At 36.2% G+C, this 17,732-nt stretch overlaps 1 protein-coding gene across 1 annotated transcript in view; it reads right to left on the bottom strand.

The window, feature by feature from the left end:
• Positions 1 to 384: 384 nt before the first annotated feature.
• LOC145676062 (CD63 antigen-like) overlaps positions 385 to 17,732 on the bottom strand; it is a 98,865-nt gene continuing 81,517 nt past the window's right edge. The window contains exons 4-5 of the mRNA XM_081746924.1: positions 11,624 to 11,824; positions 385 to 859 (exon numbers count right to left, since the gene is read on the bottom strand). Coding sequence (XP_081603050.1) covers positions 788 to 859; positions 11,624 to 11,824 — 273 coding nt within the window. The 3' untranslated portion in view covers positions 385 to 787. The remainder of the gene's footprint in view (positions 860 to 11,623; positions 11,825 to 17,732) is intronic.

Genomic DNA, 17,732 nt, shown 5'->3' with positions numbered 1-17,732 from the left:
GCCGACAATTAAATTTGCTATCCTCAGCTTAGATCCAGATTATTAACACTAACGGTAATTATAATTATTGTAAATATTCATATAGAACATCACATACTTCCATTTTCTAAAACAAATATACATCTATTTTTAATGTAGACTAATATTTCTATTAAAGTACAAAATCGATTCTCAAGCACAAAGAATATTTTGAAATATATCGTTGTTTTTATCAGAAAAAAAAATCGTACAGTATAAGATGATCTGTATTTCTTCAATTTTCGTTAATTACAGAGTAGTATAAAAAAAAAGTACAGTTAACAACACAGTGCTTTGGAAACAGACAAATGTAATCAGAAAAATACAAAAGTTAAAACATATACTAATATTTTCGTTTTTTTACACACACACACACATACATACATACATAACAATTAAAAAGCTGAGATCCAGAGTATGCCATCTCCATTTTTGTGAAAACACAAATTTAAGGATTTTTTAAATTGCTCTTGTACAGTGAAAATATATATATATAACGTAAGAATTTTTTCTACGTTAATATTATAAAGCTTTAATGGGCAACAGACTCTGTCAGAACCACTACCCACATAGTATCTCAATTTTGCTTGCCAAATAGAGGTAACTTTCTCTGACTCTCAACCTTTTAATATTTACTATACACCTACTGCACAGGTGTTAGAAAATAGATTTTGTTTTTGTTTCTGACGAACCAAGATTCACTTATACTTTTCTTGTCTTGATTAAATCATCTGTTCTTGTGTTTGGGATTTATAATCTGAATGACTCCTTATCGGTATCTCCTCTTGTATTCACTGTGTATAGCACTAGCCAGGCAGCAGGCAATAATGATGCCAACCAACTGTAAATAAAATAAAAAAAATCACATTTAATTATTTGTTTCTTGATCAGGGAAGGCTCTCCCATATGTGCAACACATGCATTTGGACGGGGCGATAAGTTTCCAGGGGCGGAAAATATGTCACAACTATATTATTTAAAATGAACATTTCTTGTAGGAAACAGACTTCATGATGATGGTAGTTAAATTTACTAAGATGACCTAAGTCAATGGGCAAATGGTCAAACAAATCCCAGTACGAATTGCTTGATTGTTCTCAAATAAAAGAACTGAATTCTCGAACAGTAGCGAACACTTGTTCCATTTAGTTAATTATCACAGTTTTGATATGAAAACTAGTTTTGTCTTTGTCACAAACAAGTTCCTTATTATTGGTGGAAACATTTTTTAAATTTTTTTAAACATATGTAAGAGGAAAATCAAGAAATAAATATAAAAGAGCTAGTTGCACTGGAATTGCAACTGATACATTAGGATTGATTTTGATTTGATTTTTAGTTTAGCGTGTCGTTCAGCAGCGAGGCTATATGAGACGTGGACCTACTGTTTAACGTGGAATCCGAACTACATGAGCTCCCGCCGGCAATCGAACCCGGGTCTCCCACGCCAAAGGCGCGTACGCTAACCGCTTAGCCACGAAAGAGCTCTATATTAGGATTGAATTCTATAAAAAGGATTACCATCTTTCCTTTGCAGGTGTGTGTGCGCGCTTTATCTTTCACTAACATAATAAATTATTATTTAAAGAAAGAAAAAAAAAAACAGAGACTGTATTTGTAATGTTTAGGTCTTCTGACTGCGAGTGCACTTTCCCTCCCCTTCGTTGTTCATGGTGGAGTACAATACTTAAAATTGTGCTCTTTAAGATTTGTTCTTTCTGGAGAAAGGGGGCGTAAATCATGTCATGGTACGGGGACGCAACTGAAGTATTGAAAAAAAAAAAAAAAAGTATTGAAGGAACTTTACAGACATATCGTATTATTATTAATTCAATCAAAGTGTGCTGACATCTTTGTGAAGTCAACTTCATATCTTCACAGATTTTTTATGTTTAAATTCTACAACTAGCATAAAAATTAATTATAGCTATGACGAAAATTATTCCAATTTTTACTTACAGGAAGAACAAATTTAAAGAGTAATAAGAAAAAAAATGCCGTGCATCGTACTTTTTCCCAAGATTACTGGTTTGTTACAGTTCTGAGAAGCGAGGTAAACACTCCTCTCAGAAAGGTTCTACCAGAAGACAGGAAGCTTTATATATAGTTCCAGTTTAGCAATATTTAAAAGTTACCGACAAAATTGTCAGAGCACACAGAAGCAGTTTGATTAAAAGTTCCAAATACTTCCTGATACAAAGTAAAGAGTTCATATTTGAGTTATTCAAAACTAATATTTTGAATCAAACTAACTGTAAGATATTGAATCATAAACTAATATATTGAGTCATAAACTAATTTATGAGAGCTGTCCAGAAAATAGCAAACGTTTTGGCCTATCGCGGTAATAGACGGGGCTAGTCGCCATCTTGATGTCAGAAGGTTGCCACACTCAGTACGCATCCAGAAGCGTGAGGACTGTAAATGACGTGTTACAATGTGCGCTTCAATAGAAAATCCCAAATCTTCTGAGGTGGCGTTTGGCGTTCTGTGATTATGTTTCTGTTGGCAAGAAAACCACAACCCAACTGAAATTCATCGCCAACTGTGTGAGGTGTACGGACATGAAATAACGAGTAAAGGCCGAATGAGGCAATGCCACACACGGCCAGGCGTACCCGAGAACTCTTTGATTGTTTTGGATGGGATGTGTTCGATCACACCCCATACAGCCCGGATTTGGCGTCACCTCTTCCCAACGACGAAGATATGGCTCGCTACATAACGCTTTAATACTCACGACGAACTGCATGCCGGTATAAGCCAGTCGTTGAAATCGCAGACGGCAGGTTTCTACCGCGACAGTATTGAGAAACTTGTGCCACGGCATGATAAGTGCCTTAATTTGCATGGCAATTACGTAGAAAAATAGCTTAAGAGTGCACCTTTCAAATGTATGAAATACGATTTGGCTTGTTCATTCTGTTATTCTTATTTCAAAACGTCTGTTACTTTGTGAACAGCCCTCGTATTAACAATACAAAAACGTAGAGGTGAGTTTTTGGGGTAGGTGAACAAGTTTCTTATAAAAGTTAAATATTTATTTGAACATATATAAGTAATAGTGTCACAAAGACGCATATTGATAGTGTAAAAATTGTACATCGTAAGAAACTGTTACAATTTTGCTGATGAATGCAGAGCCGGTTCTAGACATTTCTTAAGTTTAAGCAAACAATATTTCGGCGCCCCTCGAAAATGATAATAAAAAGATTAGAAAGTTGTAATGGCAAAAAAAATACTTCAATCTATTGTTACAATTGTACTGTAATAACTGTAGTATCCCTACGAATATTAACGAAAAATTGCGAAATTATAATTAATTTACTGTAGAAAATTCTAATTAACTGAACAAAAGTTGCAATTTTAATAATCAATAGCATTTTCTTACTTAAATAAGCACAAGACACAACTAAGATATATACCTAAATGTATTTTGACAAGTACAATTGAAACCTGTAAGTCGAAACAGAATAAAACTCATGAGCTTAGTGTCTAATATTAATACATGTTTGATTTTGACAAAGAGATACGCTGTTTTGGTTCATTACGTGCATATTTACGAAGTATTTTCTAGAGGTATGATTATGATAATTAGCTTAATTTCTCATTTTCTTTGTTATTGTAAAGTCCTGTTATAAAGACACTTTTCTGGCTTTCAATTTGGGAAAATCTCTTATTATATCATTATCCATTGCATTGAGTATGTAATTTTCAATGGCTATCAAAGCTACTCTATTGAATCGTTCTTCAGATATAGTTGACCTCAAATAAATCTATTTTAGCTGAACTTGTTTAATACACAACGAATCACAAAAGTGTGTGCCTTAATCGATATTTATCTTCCACGCTGCAGCAGCAGACCTTCAAAATCAAATCCCTCGCAAAAATTCTTTTCAGGACTCCTTATGCATATAAAACAATTCAGTTGTCTCATGTCTCTTTCGAAATCAGTTCTTTCATGTCTCTTTCGAAATCAGTTCTTTCATGTCTATTTTAAAATCAGTTCTTTCATGTCTATTTTAAAATCAGTTCTTTCATGTCTATTTTAAAATCAGTTCTTTCATGTCTATTTTAAAATCAGTTCTTTCATGTCTATTTTAAAATCAGTTCTTTCATGTCTCTTTCGAAATCAGTTCTTTCATGTCTCTTTCGAAATCAGTTCTTTCATGTCTCTTTCGAAATCAGTTCTTTCATGTCTCTTTCGAAATCAGTTCTTTCATGTCTCTTTCGAAATCAGTTTTCATGTCTCTTTCGAAATCAGTTCTTTCATGTCTCTTTCGAAATCAGTTCTTTCATGTCTCTTTCGAAATCAGTTCTTTCATGTTTCTTTCGAAATCAGGCAATGAGTATCACAATGTAAACAGAAGTAGTGGCGCACCCAATATTTTTCTTCTGGGTTCAAAGATTTTTCGGAGTAGCCTACAAAATGCGAATAATTTTGTGTATTTGCCCCCCTGAAATTGTGCTAATTTTCTTAAAAATTGAAAGTCCTAGGGGATCCAGACTCTCGGACCACCTTGTTGGTTCATCCCTGAACACAAGTTAACTAATAATCAAAACTATACTTTGCATTAGAACTATTACCAAATGTTTAAAACATCGCTCGATCTGAATTTAACACGAGAGAATGGATTAATAATAATTGTTACAGTTATAATACAACGAGCATATGTATACGCTACTGTGAGTTCGAAAAAAAAAAAGAAGAAGAAGAAGAAGTGTTATTTATAGTCCTAATGACCTTTCGATTACAGTTTCGATTTTGATTACAGTTATCCTTTGGAGTTTTATACGCATATACTGCGTGAAAACTAATTATTTTCGAACAAATTTTGAAATTCATTAAGGGTCTTCACTACAGCGAAATTAAACTACCGCTAATTTTAGAGTTTTTCTGTAATATCTTCAAAACAAATAAAAATATTCGAAAAGCGGAAACGTAGTGAACTAGATATAACGATTTTGCGTGTGATACCGTTATCACAACTCATCTATCTGCTTTCGATTTGCAACTGTAGATAGACTTAACATTTTTTTGCGGATTCTGTAAAAAGCGGAATAGCAAAAGCAGATAGGCGAATTGTGGTAAAGATATCACATGCAAAATCGTGTTGTCTAGTTCACTACGTTTCCGCTTTTCGAATATTTTTATTTGTTTTGAAGATATTACAGAACAACTCTAAAATTAACGGTAGTTTAATTTCGCTGTAGTCAAGACCCTTAAATTTAACTCAGACCCGTAATCGAAGAGGCCGTACCCATTCCATTTTAATTTAACAATTAAATTACTCTAATCAAGTAAAATAAACTTAGTTTCAAAAATATGTCGAGTTACAGATGCTCTGTTAACAGTAACTGGTATTGATAACTCCGCCACTTCAACACTAGTATGATTATCGGTTTCGAGATTTTGCCCAGAAGTTGAAAGACAATTTCTCTCTTCGTTTCGTTTACCTCTCATCTTTCAAGTTTCGTAGCTTTCTTTTCCCATAAAATGGTCCACCTTTTTTATCGTTGCCCATCATTATTACATGAGAAACAAATTGAGTTGAGTTGATTTTAGTTTAGCGTCCCTTTCAGCAGCGAGGCTATATGAGACGTGGACCTACTGATTAACGTGGAATCCGAACCACATGAGCTCCCGCCGGGAATCACATGAGAAACAAAATACTATTGAAATAATATATTAAAAAAAAAAAACTCAGGGTAGAATCAAAAATGTTGAATGACAAATGGACTAACAGGCATTAGCAAAGCGAGCATTAGGCAGTGGGCAGCGTTTGTGAGCCAGTGATATTAGAAACTTAGGTTAAAATTTCTCGTAGCAATGATAAAAAGTTCTAGTTTTTTCTTAGTATTTGCCCCCGTCCCTGAACCAATAGACAACAAAAGTCTAATCGCTTGAACTTGGATAATGTGCATTTCATTTACGTTGATCTTTCTCAACCCTTAACTGTGGTCATTGAACCGAAGTATTATGCGAGGTACTGTTTACGACAAGGCGGAGCACCCTTGAAGATATTTCTACTGTAATAATGCTACCCAATCCATAAGCAACACGTGCAGTTGACTTCCTTTTGTTTGTTGATCCATTCTCATTTCAAAGACATATTTGGCAACGTTATTCTCTAGCCTGTCTAGCATATGATGGAATTGTGGAAAGTACGCCGTCTTTAATCGTACAGCCGTAGTGCTTACTGTAATATCTATTGAAAGGATTGATTTCCCTTCATTTTATCTGATACTCGTCCAAAAGAGCCCAGAAAGTTAAATTTTAGTTCCAGCTTATTGTGTTTTCATTTAACTTACATCGATTTAATAGATTTGTAAAATGTCCGAGTATAATACTCGAGACAACAGCTTGACTGTTGATTCATTTTACACATATGCACATCCTAATACAATTCCAAAAATATTATGATTTGCAGTTATTGTAAGACTATAAAAATATATCAAGCAGGCTACTCTCAAATTATTTAACAATCAAATACTAATTAGTTTGGTGTTTTATCTTGTACTAAAAATTAAATTATGTACTGCAATTTTGAAATCAATCCTAACTACTTAAAGGAAAAATTGAATAGAAGAATTACTGAGATATCAATATCAGGTGTAGTCGGGGAGTGATTTGTTTTGGTTTCTCGGAGAGGCAGGGGGGCGCTAGAGCAAGTTCTTGCCCCAGGCGACAACTGGCTTAGTTGCGTTGCTGAGAATCACACCTTTCTATTTATATAGAATTCCACATGACTTGGATGTGATCGGTAAGGCCTCTATCTTGGATTTCAATAGTGTCGCTTTGTATTTTGCATTTATGTCCACTTATGTCCCAAAATGACGCGTCCTACGGAAAGTTCTTATCTGAACAAAATTTAATGAAATTAAGTTCACACCAATTTTTCTGTACCAATATATACCCACTTTTCATTTTCTGAATATAAATGAGCTGTCTTGCAACGAAGGTAATTTCTTTAAGTAATAATATGTGTCAATCATGTCTGATGCATTTGTTTGTGATCCTTGTGTCCCGGGTTCATAGCCTCATTTACTTAACATGAACAAACCGCAATAAGAGTTCTACTGAGACGTCTCCAAAACGGAAAATATGAGATCAAAGATCTATCAAAGTGTATTGTCAGCTGAAGAAGAAAAGGACACCAACTTGTGAAGACGAAAAGGGCGGAAAAGAGTGTGTGAGCACTTCCGATTGCCTTAGAAACAACCTTCTGTACTTATTACTCGTCAACAATCGGAATTTGTGTATCATATGGCGTGTTATCGACCGTACGTACTAAAAGGTGAGTACAGCTAGAGTGAAAGAAAGTACAACAAATGAAGCAGTTCTAAAATAGCGAAGGAATATGTTGCCGGTGACAGTCCCGTACATTGGATATTGAGGGGAAGAACCCAATGTGCGTCATCTGCAATCAACCCATTATCTGTAGTCTTCATCCACAAAGGTTTTGAAACATTCAGTATAAGGAGACAAGTGATCCGTTTACGGAATTGACGTTTTTCTGTGTTTCACTTGCATATTTGGAATCAACAGATGAATTCAGTAGGGCAACTGAAAGCTGCCAGTTATTTCATTATCGCTGAATTTTTGTTTAACAAATGCTAACCATTGTAAGCACAGTTGCTTCTGATAAAATACTGAAACCACTCAACCCTCGTGAATAATGCGTTCCACTTAGAATACTCTTTACAATGTGTGGTCCAAATGTTTCAGTCAACAAAATATGCTTAAGGTAGTCACCAAGACAGATCATGATTTCATCTGTGAAGCGGAAACCTTCCAAACCAATGACGATATTTTTACATTTGTCCAGTAAGAGCTAAATTTCTTTAGCGATTCTGTAGACGCCTTCATCACACCAAAAAGATACGCACTGCTGGTTTGTTTGAACCACACATGCCTGGAAGTTCGCCATGCATAGCATCGCACTGTCTCTGGATGAGGGATAAGAGTAAAATGCTACTTTTGTAAGTATCGGAGTCCCTAACAAAGTGTGAAATGCACTCCAAGACGGTACTAGAGGGCTTGTCTGAATTGTGTATTTTGGTGGTGTTATCTAAGCTGTGATGGAAGTGGACAAAAGGCACTCAAAGTCGGTGTATAGCATAGTGGATGTCATTACATTATTAGGTCTTGGCAATGGACTGAAATCTTCGGGTATCTGACATCTGATACCTGGAGTTTTGTATGACAGCCATTCTTGTCATGGAATAGAATCAAAAAGATGCGACGTCAGTTAACTTCTGAACGTAACATCTCTTCACTTCTTTAGTAGTCCAAATCTGGCAACACTTTTGGTGGAGAATAATCATCCTGTGAAGAAAGAAAAGAAAAAAAAAATTGTCGTGACTGCTGCCAATCCTTGACAGCGTGTCCTCTTCATGATCGAAATTATCCATTGCTGCTCGGATGGAAAAATTTGATGTTTTGTGTCAGGGAAAGGAACACGGTGTAGTTCACTTTGAGAAAGAATTCAATTAGCTGTCATGTCTTTCCAGCGAATCGTAACTCATGCGCAACTCCACGCAGTTGAGCATTTGGATGAGAGTCTTACAATGGGTCATCTCGGATATAGCCTGTGCAATGCTGACATGAATTGGATTTTCATTTTTCCATTATGAATAATGCACGATCTAGAAGATGGCATTACATTTCCGTTTAACTGCTAATGACTTGCAATACGATGGGAATATAATTGAGAAGCCAACAGTCCAAGCTTAAGAACGAGAGCTTTGGTACTGAGTAGAGATTATGATAAACTTTCTGCATCATAGAAGGAATCACTGAGCTGGAAATTGAAATTTTTACACTTCCCGGAGTCTTTCGCCATACGCTTTGTATTCCATGGTCGCTCAGCTAACCCACTTACATTGATGTCATCATTTATGATTCTGATTTATGTTTTCCATATGTGAAACTCTTTTTCGCCGAATTCACCTACCAACATAGCATTTAACTTTCGGTTTGATACATATTAGTCAGGTGATAAACCTTCATTGAATTGAGCGTGTAAGGATGATATTGCATATCCTTTATTTTCAATCTGGCGAGTAGAAACCATTTTTAAATGTGTTTGAAAAAGTTTTCATTGTGATCGTCTTAGTAATCGATTTTATTATGTTCTTCATTGTTCCACATTTACTTTCTAATGCAGTTCTTCCGGAACATAACACAAGTAGTAAACACCTTGTACGCTCCGTTCATAGTCCACACTCGATCAAATATTGCAGCTTGATAATATCGAGCCGCTTTTAAAAGACAGCACGAAACTCTTTACAAATATGATATAAGTGCTCTTTTTTTTTTTTTTAATTTTTTTTTCTGTGGCTTGTTTGCAGATGACGCACATTGGGCTCTTCCCCTTAATATCTGCTGTATGGGAACTGTGTCGCCGGGAACATGATGCACTTTCTTCGTTCTTTTCGATGGTACTAACTGCTTTATTTGTTGTACTTCCGTTTACTCTAGTTCTCTTATGTTTTAGTATGTACGGTCGATAACACGCCATATGATACACCAGGGTGTCTACTAAAATTCCACAATGAAATTTCGTGACTTTTTCGTGACCTTTTCTTTACCAAATCATAAAATTTCCTAACATTTTCAAGAGCGAATTTGGGTGCGAATTAGGCCGAATTTTCATCCATGCGATACAAACGTACTTTGCTTGCGATTTGGTAGCGTCTAAAGTCGACCATCGACATTTTTGGTGGTGAATTTTGATGTTTTATAAAACAAAATTTTCCAATCTGTACTTACATTTGCACGAGATAAAAAAAAATCGTGACCCAAAAGCTAAATTTCGAGACTTTTTCGTGACCTTCATGACCGTTTTCTGATTTCGTGACATTCGTGACCGATAGACACCCTGTACGCAAATGGATTCCGATCGCTGACGAGTAGTGAGTATAGAATATTGTCCTCAAAGCACTCGGAAGCCTCGCACACTTTATTCCACTTGTTTTCATCTCCTTTTCTTCTTCAGCTGACAAATAACCACATTGATAGATCTTTTCTTTTTGCGGGGACTTCTCAGTAGAACTTTTAATGTGGTTTGTTCATGTTAAGTCACTGAGACGGCTACGAATCGGGAGAAAAAAAAACAAACAAATGCCTTAGACACGATTGACACTTATATTACTTAAAGACGTTAACTTTGTTCCAAACAGCTTATTTACATTCAGAAAATAAATATTTAAAAAAAGTAAGTATTGGTATAGTAAAGTTGGTGTAAATTTCATTTCCTTCAGTTTTGTTCAAATGGGAACTTTCTGTAAAACCAGTCATTTTGTGACAAAGTGGATAAAAGCAAAACATACAGGGTAACAGAGTGGAATCCACGATAGCGGACTTACTGACTACACCCAAATCATGTGACCAGTTATTATTATTATTATTATTATTATTATTATTATTATTATTATTATTATTATTATTATTATTTTAAAGAAGTGAACCACCCCAAACATGAATCTGAATTCAAACAGAGAGGATTATTCAATCCACATGGGATCAAGCCAAACTCAACTAAATGATCCGTAGTGATGCTTTCGCCTCGACGAGAAAGACATGATGGGTCAACCCCGATTTAATGATCCACAGAGGTGGTTTCGCTTTGACGGAGGAAGAAATGATGGATCAACCCCGATGTAATGATCCACAGAGATGGTTTCGCTTTGACGGAGGAAGACATGATGGGTCAACCCCGATGTAATGATCCACAGAGGTGGTTTCGCTTTGACGGAGGAAGAAATGATGGATCAACCCCGATGTAATGATCCACAGAGATGGTTTCGCTTTGACGGAGAAAGACATGATGGATCAACCCCGATTTAATGATCCACAGAGGTGGTTTCGCTTTGACGGAGAAAGACATGATGGATCAACCCCAATGTAATGATCCATAGAGGTGGTTTCGCTTTGACGGAGGAAGACATGATGGATCAACCCCGATGTAATGACCCACAGAGGTGGCTTCCCTTTGACGGAGAAAGACATGATGGATCAACCCCGATTTAATGATCCACAGAGGTGGTTTCGCTTTGACGGAGGAAGACATGATGGGTCAACCCCGGTGTAATGATCCACAAAGGTGGTTTTGCTTTGACGGAGGAAGACATCATGGATCAACCCCATTGTAATGGTCTACAGATATGTGCATTCGGAGTACCCGACTCTGTCTGCTGGATGTGTACAGAGTTTGTGATATTAGACGCATGATCCTAGCCCATCCCTGTGTAGTGTTGCTGAGGACAGTTTTTACGTCAGATGTCAAACGGACATTTCATACGCACCAACGCAGTAATAGTAGTTGTCTCCCCACCTTGCTATGCAAACTAACACTCACTCCCAACTCTGTATTGAATGGTTGCTATATTTAACAATAAATTCCAATTTCATTGCTTGCCAAATGGTCAAGTTTTGGAGAATTTATTCTGAGGGTCACCATTAATTAGAGAAGTCTTTACTTACATATATCGTCATCAATATTATGCGAAATTATGGAAAACTAAGAAGTTTCGTTCTCGAGGTATAAATAACTTAACAAGAAACCAAATGAACCCCTAAGTATCTTCTATTTTTACTTACTTCCACGAAGGCAAGGCCGATTGCAACGCCACCAGAAAGAACAAGATATTCAGCAACTCGTTCTACGCATCCTGTTTCATACTGGTTAAGTGCTGTACAAGCAATACCCAAGAAATTTCCGCTACTGTCGCAGCAAGAAGGTGGAGTTACGACGCCCAAGGTCTGCCAATCGGAGGGACCAGAAACACCGCAACATTTGAGCTGAAATAATGAAAGAAAAGACATTTTCAATGATTATCTATACTAGGCATTCGTTAATTAAAAAAAAAATCGAGCTTCATGTTAAATTGCTTTTGGATTTCTGAATAAAAATGAAAAAAAAAATGACCAAAGCAAGATATTTATTATTAAGTTTGTTAGTTTCGTCAACATATTACCATCATCAGATCTTGGTGATTTTACTATATATTATATATACACACACACACACTACCTCTCAAAATTTTCCAACACACCGAATTTTTGTAAGCATTTACTGTGATCCTATTATTTTGGCACGAGAACTTTACAACCTTGCATCAGATGTACTCCTGTCTAAAGCATAGAATTTGACGACAATTGAATTGAGCTCTGAGAGGTACTACAGATAATATGTCAACTTATAATTCTTTAAATTGAAACCAAAAAACACATTTTGATGTATATATTGCATAGTATAAACAAAAGTGTGGAAGGTGGGGCAAGATATTAGTTTTGTTTGGAAAGTGTAGACAGAGCCTCAATGCAGTGACAAAAATTTGAAAGAAACTAGTTTTCCAAATTTTGCAGTTATCTATACCTTATGGATAGGGACGTGAAGTTTTCGTTTAACGATTACATCAAAAACTTGAAAAAGGCAAAGTATATAGATATACCTAAATATATGATAGAAGGCCGTTTTTGGTGTTTTTAAACAGCGAAATAACGCAAATTTGGTACTTTTTCCAAAATAACACCGAAATGCACTGCATAAAGCGATAGATTCGCGAAATCGCCATGTTGGCCGAAAATACTAATAAAATAACAATGATCCATTAATATTTTTGCAAACGAAGCATCTCTTTGTTCGGACTGTCTACTTTTTAGAAAGAGCAAATGATACCTCGTGTGCAAGGTCCATTACGGACACAATACAAAAGTATGAAATACAACATGACAATATACCGTGCATTACATGATGTCTCAGATTCCGCGCATTACATGACGAAGTGTATTAAGTCGCTTCGAGTTCTTTTGGGGGATCACATACTTCATGTGCAGTGCTGGGCTCAAACTAAATTTAGCTGCCAATCTGTTGGGAAAAGAAACAGACAAACTGAATGAAGTTGTGGTGAAAATGAATTCCGCATTCTTGAATACACGAAAAAGGAAGCTTTTTGCATTTTCAGTTCCTCCAGGAGAAATACTAGATTGAAGAAAAAGCTCGTTTTTACTAGCCCCGTCCAGACAAGATGGAATTCGTGGTTTTGTGCTGTTTTTTCTTTGGCAACTTACATAGAAGATTCTGTGGAATTCTTCCAAAGAGAGGACATGAGATGTATTTCAAATACTGGAATGGATTTTCTTTCCAATCTGAGCCCGGAAGAAGTGAGTTCGGTGAAAGCTTCAGCAATTTTTGTGCAGGATCATACCTCAGATCTAATTCAGACCATTGAATTTCTAGAAGGATCGACGTACGCCACTGCCCACCTTCTTCTGGTCAGTAAGCTTCAGGACCTTAAATATGGCTTCCGTTCCGTTAGAGATGGAATCTTCTCCGATTTAACGACTTTAGCATTGTCGAATTTGCCACAATGTGAGAAAGGATCTTATAAGAATATTTACGAGTGTGGGTCTGGTGTTATTGAAGATGAAACTGGAAGATCTCATGGAAACTGACCCTTCTAAAGACACGTACCAGTTGCTACATCAAGTGTTCAATCCTCAGTGTACTCTTAAAAATAGTGTGACACCTGAAAAAATGAAATGAAATCTTTGAGTTTTACGTCCCACGGTTATGCCGGTTAGGCTAAAGGAGACGGTGATGATGAATAATGAATGAAATGGTGGAATGAAGAAAGTGTGAGGAAACGGGAGAACCTCGAGAAAACCCACGCACACAGGGTTTGTCCACCACAAAGTTCACTTGGCGGGAGCTGGGATCGAACCCGGGTGAACGCTCTACCACTGAGCCACCGCGGCCCAGTGTGACACCTGAGTTTTCAAAGCAACTGAAACGTGTAAACGGGTTGAATAAACCGTCACCTCCGCTAAAGCATACTTATTTTTGAAAGCTAGCGTGAGAAGATCTGTAGATAACGGGAAAGAAGTGAACCTCCAGGAAACCCTCCTTGTACTGCAAAGTGGACACAAAGATTTTGCTGCCTGTGCTCTTGAAACAATATTTTTGGCAGCTTCCAACGTTGATTCTGAAATATATTTTTCAGAATACAACTCCGTAGTGAACGGTTAGGAGGCAAAACCTTACAGACAAAAATGTGGAAATATTAACAATTTTCTCCTCTGAAAAATAAGAAACGTTGAAGAAACTATAAATTCGCCATTAAGTGAAAATAAGTGTTGATAATGATATGAATTATACTTTAAGTGAATTGATTTATTTTCTTATTTATTTAAGTGAAGAAAATGTAAAGAAACACTGCAGTGTGTTTTTTAGTCGATAAATGCATTCAAATCATACATCAAATAAATCCAAGTTTAGGAGGGGTATCGAGCCATTTTTTCTCAGATAATAAGTCCAAAAATATAATTTATTGTTTTAATATAATTTATTTTTTAAAATTTAAGATATCAAAATTTAAAACTATTCGTTTAACTTTAAAATTATATTTATTTTAATTAGCTTTCACAGACCATTTTCTCTATCTTTATAATATACTTGCTTTTCCCAACCATTACTCAAAATAAAGCAAATAAACCCCTATTTGCTTGTAGGAAATGGGAAAAATAACAGACTTTGGGCAAAAATAACACCGATTTCAGGGATAAAATAAAAGGAAAACTTCAAATCCCTACTTGTAGATATGCTGGCTTTAAAAGAGCTAGAAACGCAATTCTCTGAAAAAATGTTTACGACGGTCAATATACATTATCCTCTGCTCAATTGTCGCTCAGTAGAAGCGTATATGTTATGCTTGCTGTTACTATTTCAACGAGCAGCAATGAAGCATACGAAACCATCGTAAGCACTTTTCAAAGTATGGAATTTTTGACGTTTTAAACGTAAGCATATCAACAAACCATAAAAACCTGCAAATTTGGAAAATTAGTTTCTTTCAAATTTTTGTCATTGCATTGAGCCTCTGTCTACACTTTCCAAACAAAACTAATATCTTGCCCAACCTTCCACACTTTTGTTTATACTATGCAATATCTATCAAATTGTCTTTTTTGCTTTCAATTTTAAGAATTATGATTCGACATATCATCTGCAGTACCTCTCAGACCTGGATTCAACTGTCGTTAAATTTGATGCTATAGGTAGGAGTCTCTCTCATGCAGGGTGGTCAAGTTCTCGTGCCAAAATAATACGATCACAGTAGATGCTTACAGAAATCAGGTGTTCGAAAACTTTTGAGCGGTACTGTATTATAGGGAGCTAGCTTGTTTACCAGCGGGGGCTGAGGTAAAGGGGGAAAAAATTCAACAATCTTTCTGCCTGACTCTTGCAATACTCCCTTACCCTCCTTCTATATGTCAGCGTTGCCAGGGTTAAAAATTTGTTACATGAATGTCATTCTGAAGAGCTAGTGTGAGTTGGTTATTTGCTGTGTGCTGTTGTGGTTGCGGTTTTGTTGGTTATTAATCATTTGACAAACGCTTCACAGCGTAAGAGGGGGCAAACTATACACAGCGAAGCTAGAGAAGTAATAAGGAAGGCCATAGTGCAGTGCGACGAAGAAGCGAGGGGGAAAAAAACTGAAGCATTCGTTATCACAGCCTAATTTGCGTGTGTCCACGTATACAAAGATCTTCGATAGAGATTGCATAATTGCATAAACTCTTTCAATTAAGTGCGTATTAGCTGACTTTTTTCACGACGCACTGGCAACCCTGCCCAGGACCGTCGAGTGACCGTTTCTTGGCGACGGGGTGGGGAACCTGCCAATCAACTCTGAATTCCTCAGCCTCGCATTAAAGCTAGCTCCCTATAATACATACATTATATATTATACTGTATACACATTATATATAGACGTAAAGACTAGAATATCCATTCCTTTTTAATATATAGGTGAATATACACTTTTCCTGGCAACTGTACTATTTCAGTTCCTTCTTCCTTCTAATGTGACATGACTCACTGAATACACTCAGTTGCTAATGCGATGACGTCAATCAAGATTATTACGATAGCCTTGCCTCAACACCCACGTTACTTAATATACTCACTTGCCTAAGATTTTTCATGCGATTATAATTCTCATATTTCTACGAATGATAAGAGGTGTCCTTACAAGCGGGAAGATATTATAAAACGTTTTTCGTATAAGTGTATTTTCATTTCTAAAAACTTATTTTCATTAGCTTAAATTTCGATGATGAACAAATTCAATGAAAATGTTAAAAGACCCCGTACAACGTGGTTTACAGGCAGTGAACGTTTGTTGAAATCAATTAACTGCGTTCCGTAAGGTATTCCTGTATACTATCACGTGACCCTTTATTTAAGAAACTACGCCCATCCGGACGTTTCACAGATAATTTTGATCTTTACTTTTTGTTTCCTTTTCTCTTTACTTTGCCTCTTCTACCTGATGAAGCGTTTAACGAAAGCGCTTATGTTGAACTGTAAATGCTACAAATTATTGGACATGTCCAATTAGCCAGACATTGTTAAAACAATAGTTTATGGACAGCGAATCAAACAAAAATATTTTTCATTACATCGCTAGATAGCTGAGATGTGACAATACACTCTCCAAATTGCTCCACTTTTCGGATATTCTGCATGACAAATTATTATTTGACATATTTTGTTTTCCTTGGGTTCGGTTGGTAACGCGGTGTCCTGATTGTCTAAAACCATGAATTCCAACTATATTAGATTGGATATAGTGTTTAATTCTTTCAGTTGTTCTGGATCAATGAGTGAATTTTCTGCAAAATAGTTTCTACCAAAAAAAAAAAAAAAAAAAGTCTGATAAATGTTACATATTATATTGACTGACCCATGCAAATAGTTTTTACGTCATGCCGAACAAGCTCTTCTCTTGTGTTGTAATTCTCAAAATGCATGAGTCTCGGTTAGGTGATGACCAACGAAGAAGAATCTAAACGCTTGACAGTTAAGTTCTGTATTTACTGAAAAGAATCCTTGAAAGCTGAATTGTTAGGATTTAGATTTCTGGACTTTCGGCATTTATGGCCATGTTTTCCCGTCACGTATGAGGGATGACATTCCTCAGTGAGCACACTATCCGGGGAAAAGGAAAGAAGCGGTCTAGGACCTATAAGTTAGGTACTACCACGGCCGGGATCCAGGTAAATGAGGAAAATTCAGGAAAACCTCACTCAAGTTGGCTAGCCTGAAAAGGCTTTTACACTTTTTCGACCGAATGTCCCCACTGGGAATCGAACCCGCAACCACTCGCACCAAAGGCGAGAGCGTTGCTGACTACGCTACGCGGGACCACCGAAGGCTGAATTGTGTTCACATCACTGAACGATGAAGTCTCTTACGATCTGAGCTGATGTTCTGTACTCTCTATCGATTCAGCAATCTCAGGAGCTTTTCTAAACATTACATCCCTGGCATTTAATAATTTTCTCCAATTTCAGTATTGTCCTTACAGTGAATGGCTATTTTGACATGTACAGTAATTTGTAACCCTTACTGTCTAACATTTTTAGTGTGTTGCTGTGCTGTGCAGGTTTTGTTAATTTCTCGAAAATTACGCATGAGTAGTGTTGTAAATAGAAAAAAAACCGTTCGTTTTTTTTCAGAAATGTACGTTTTTTTTTAAAAAAAAACATTGCCTCTCGTTTTTTTTCTAAATTTCGTTTTTTTTCAAATCGTCATTTCTAATGCATCTTACGTCTATTTAAGTATTAAATATTTTTATGTAGGTATAATCACCGTAAAATGCAACATAAATTAAACGCTAGATACTGATACGCTACAAATATT

This window comes from Thermobia domestica, chromosome 18 (assembly GCF_964235325.1).
Source record: "Thermobia domestica chromosome 18, izTheDome1.hap1.1, whole genome shotgun sequence".
In the NCBI taxonomy this organism is placed as follows: Eukaryota; Metazoa; Arthropoda; class Insecta; order Zygentoma; family Lepismatidae; genus Thermobia; species Thermobia domestica.
This window is presented reverse-complemented; position numbering and strand designations above follow the sequence as displayed.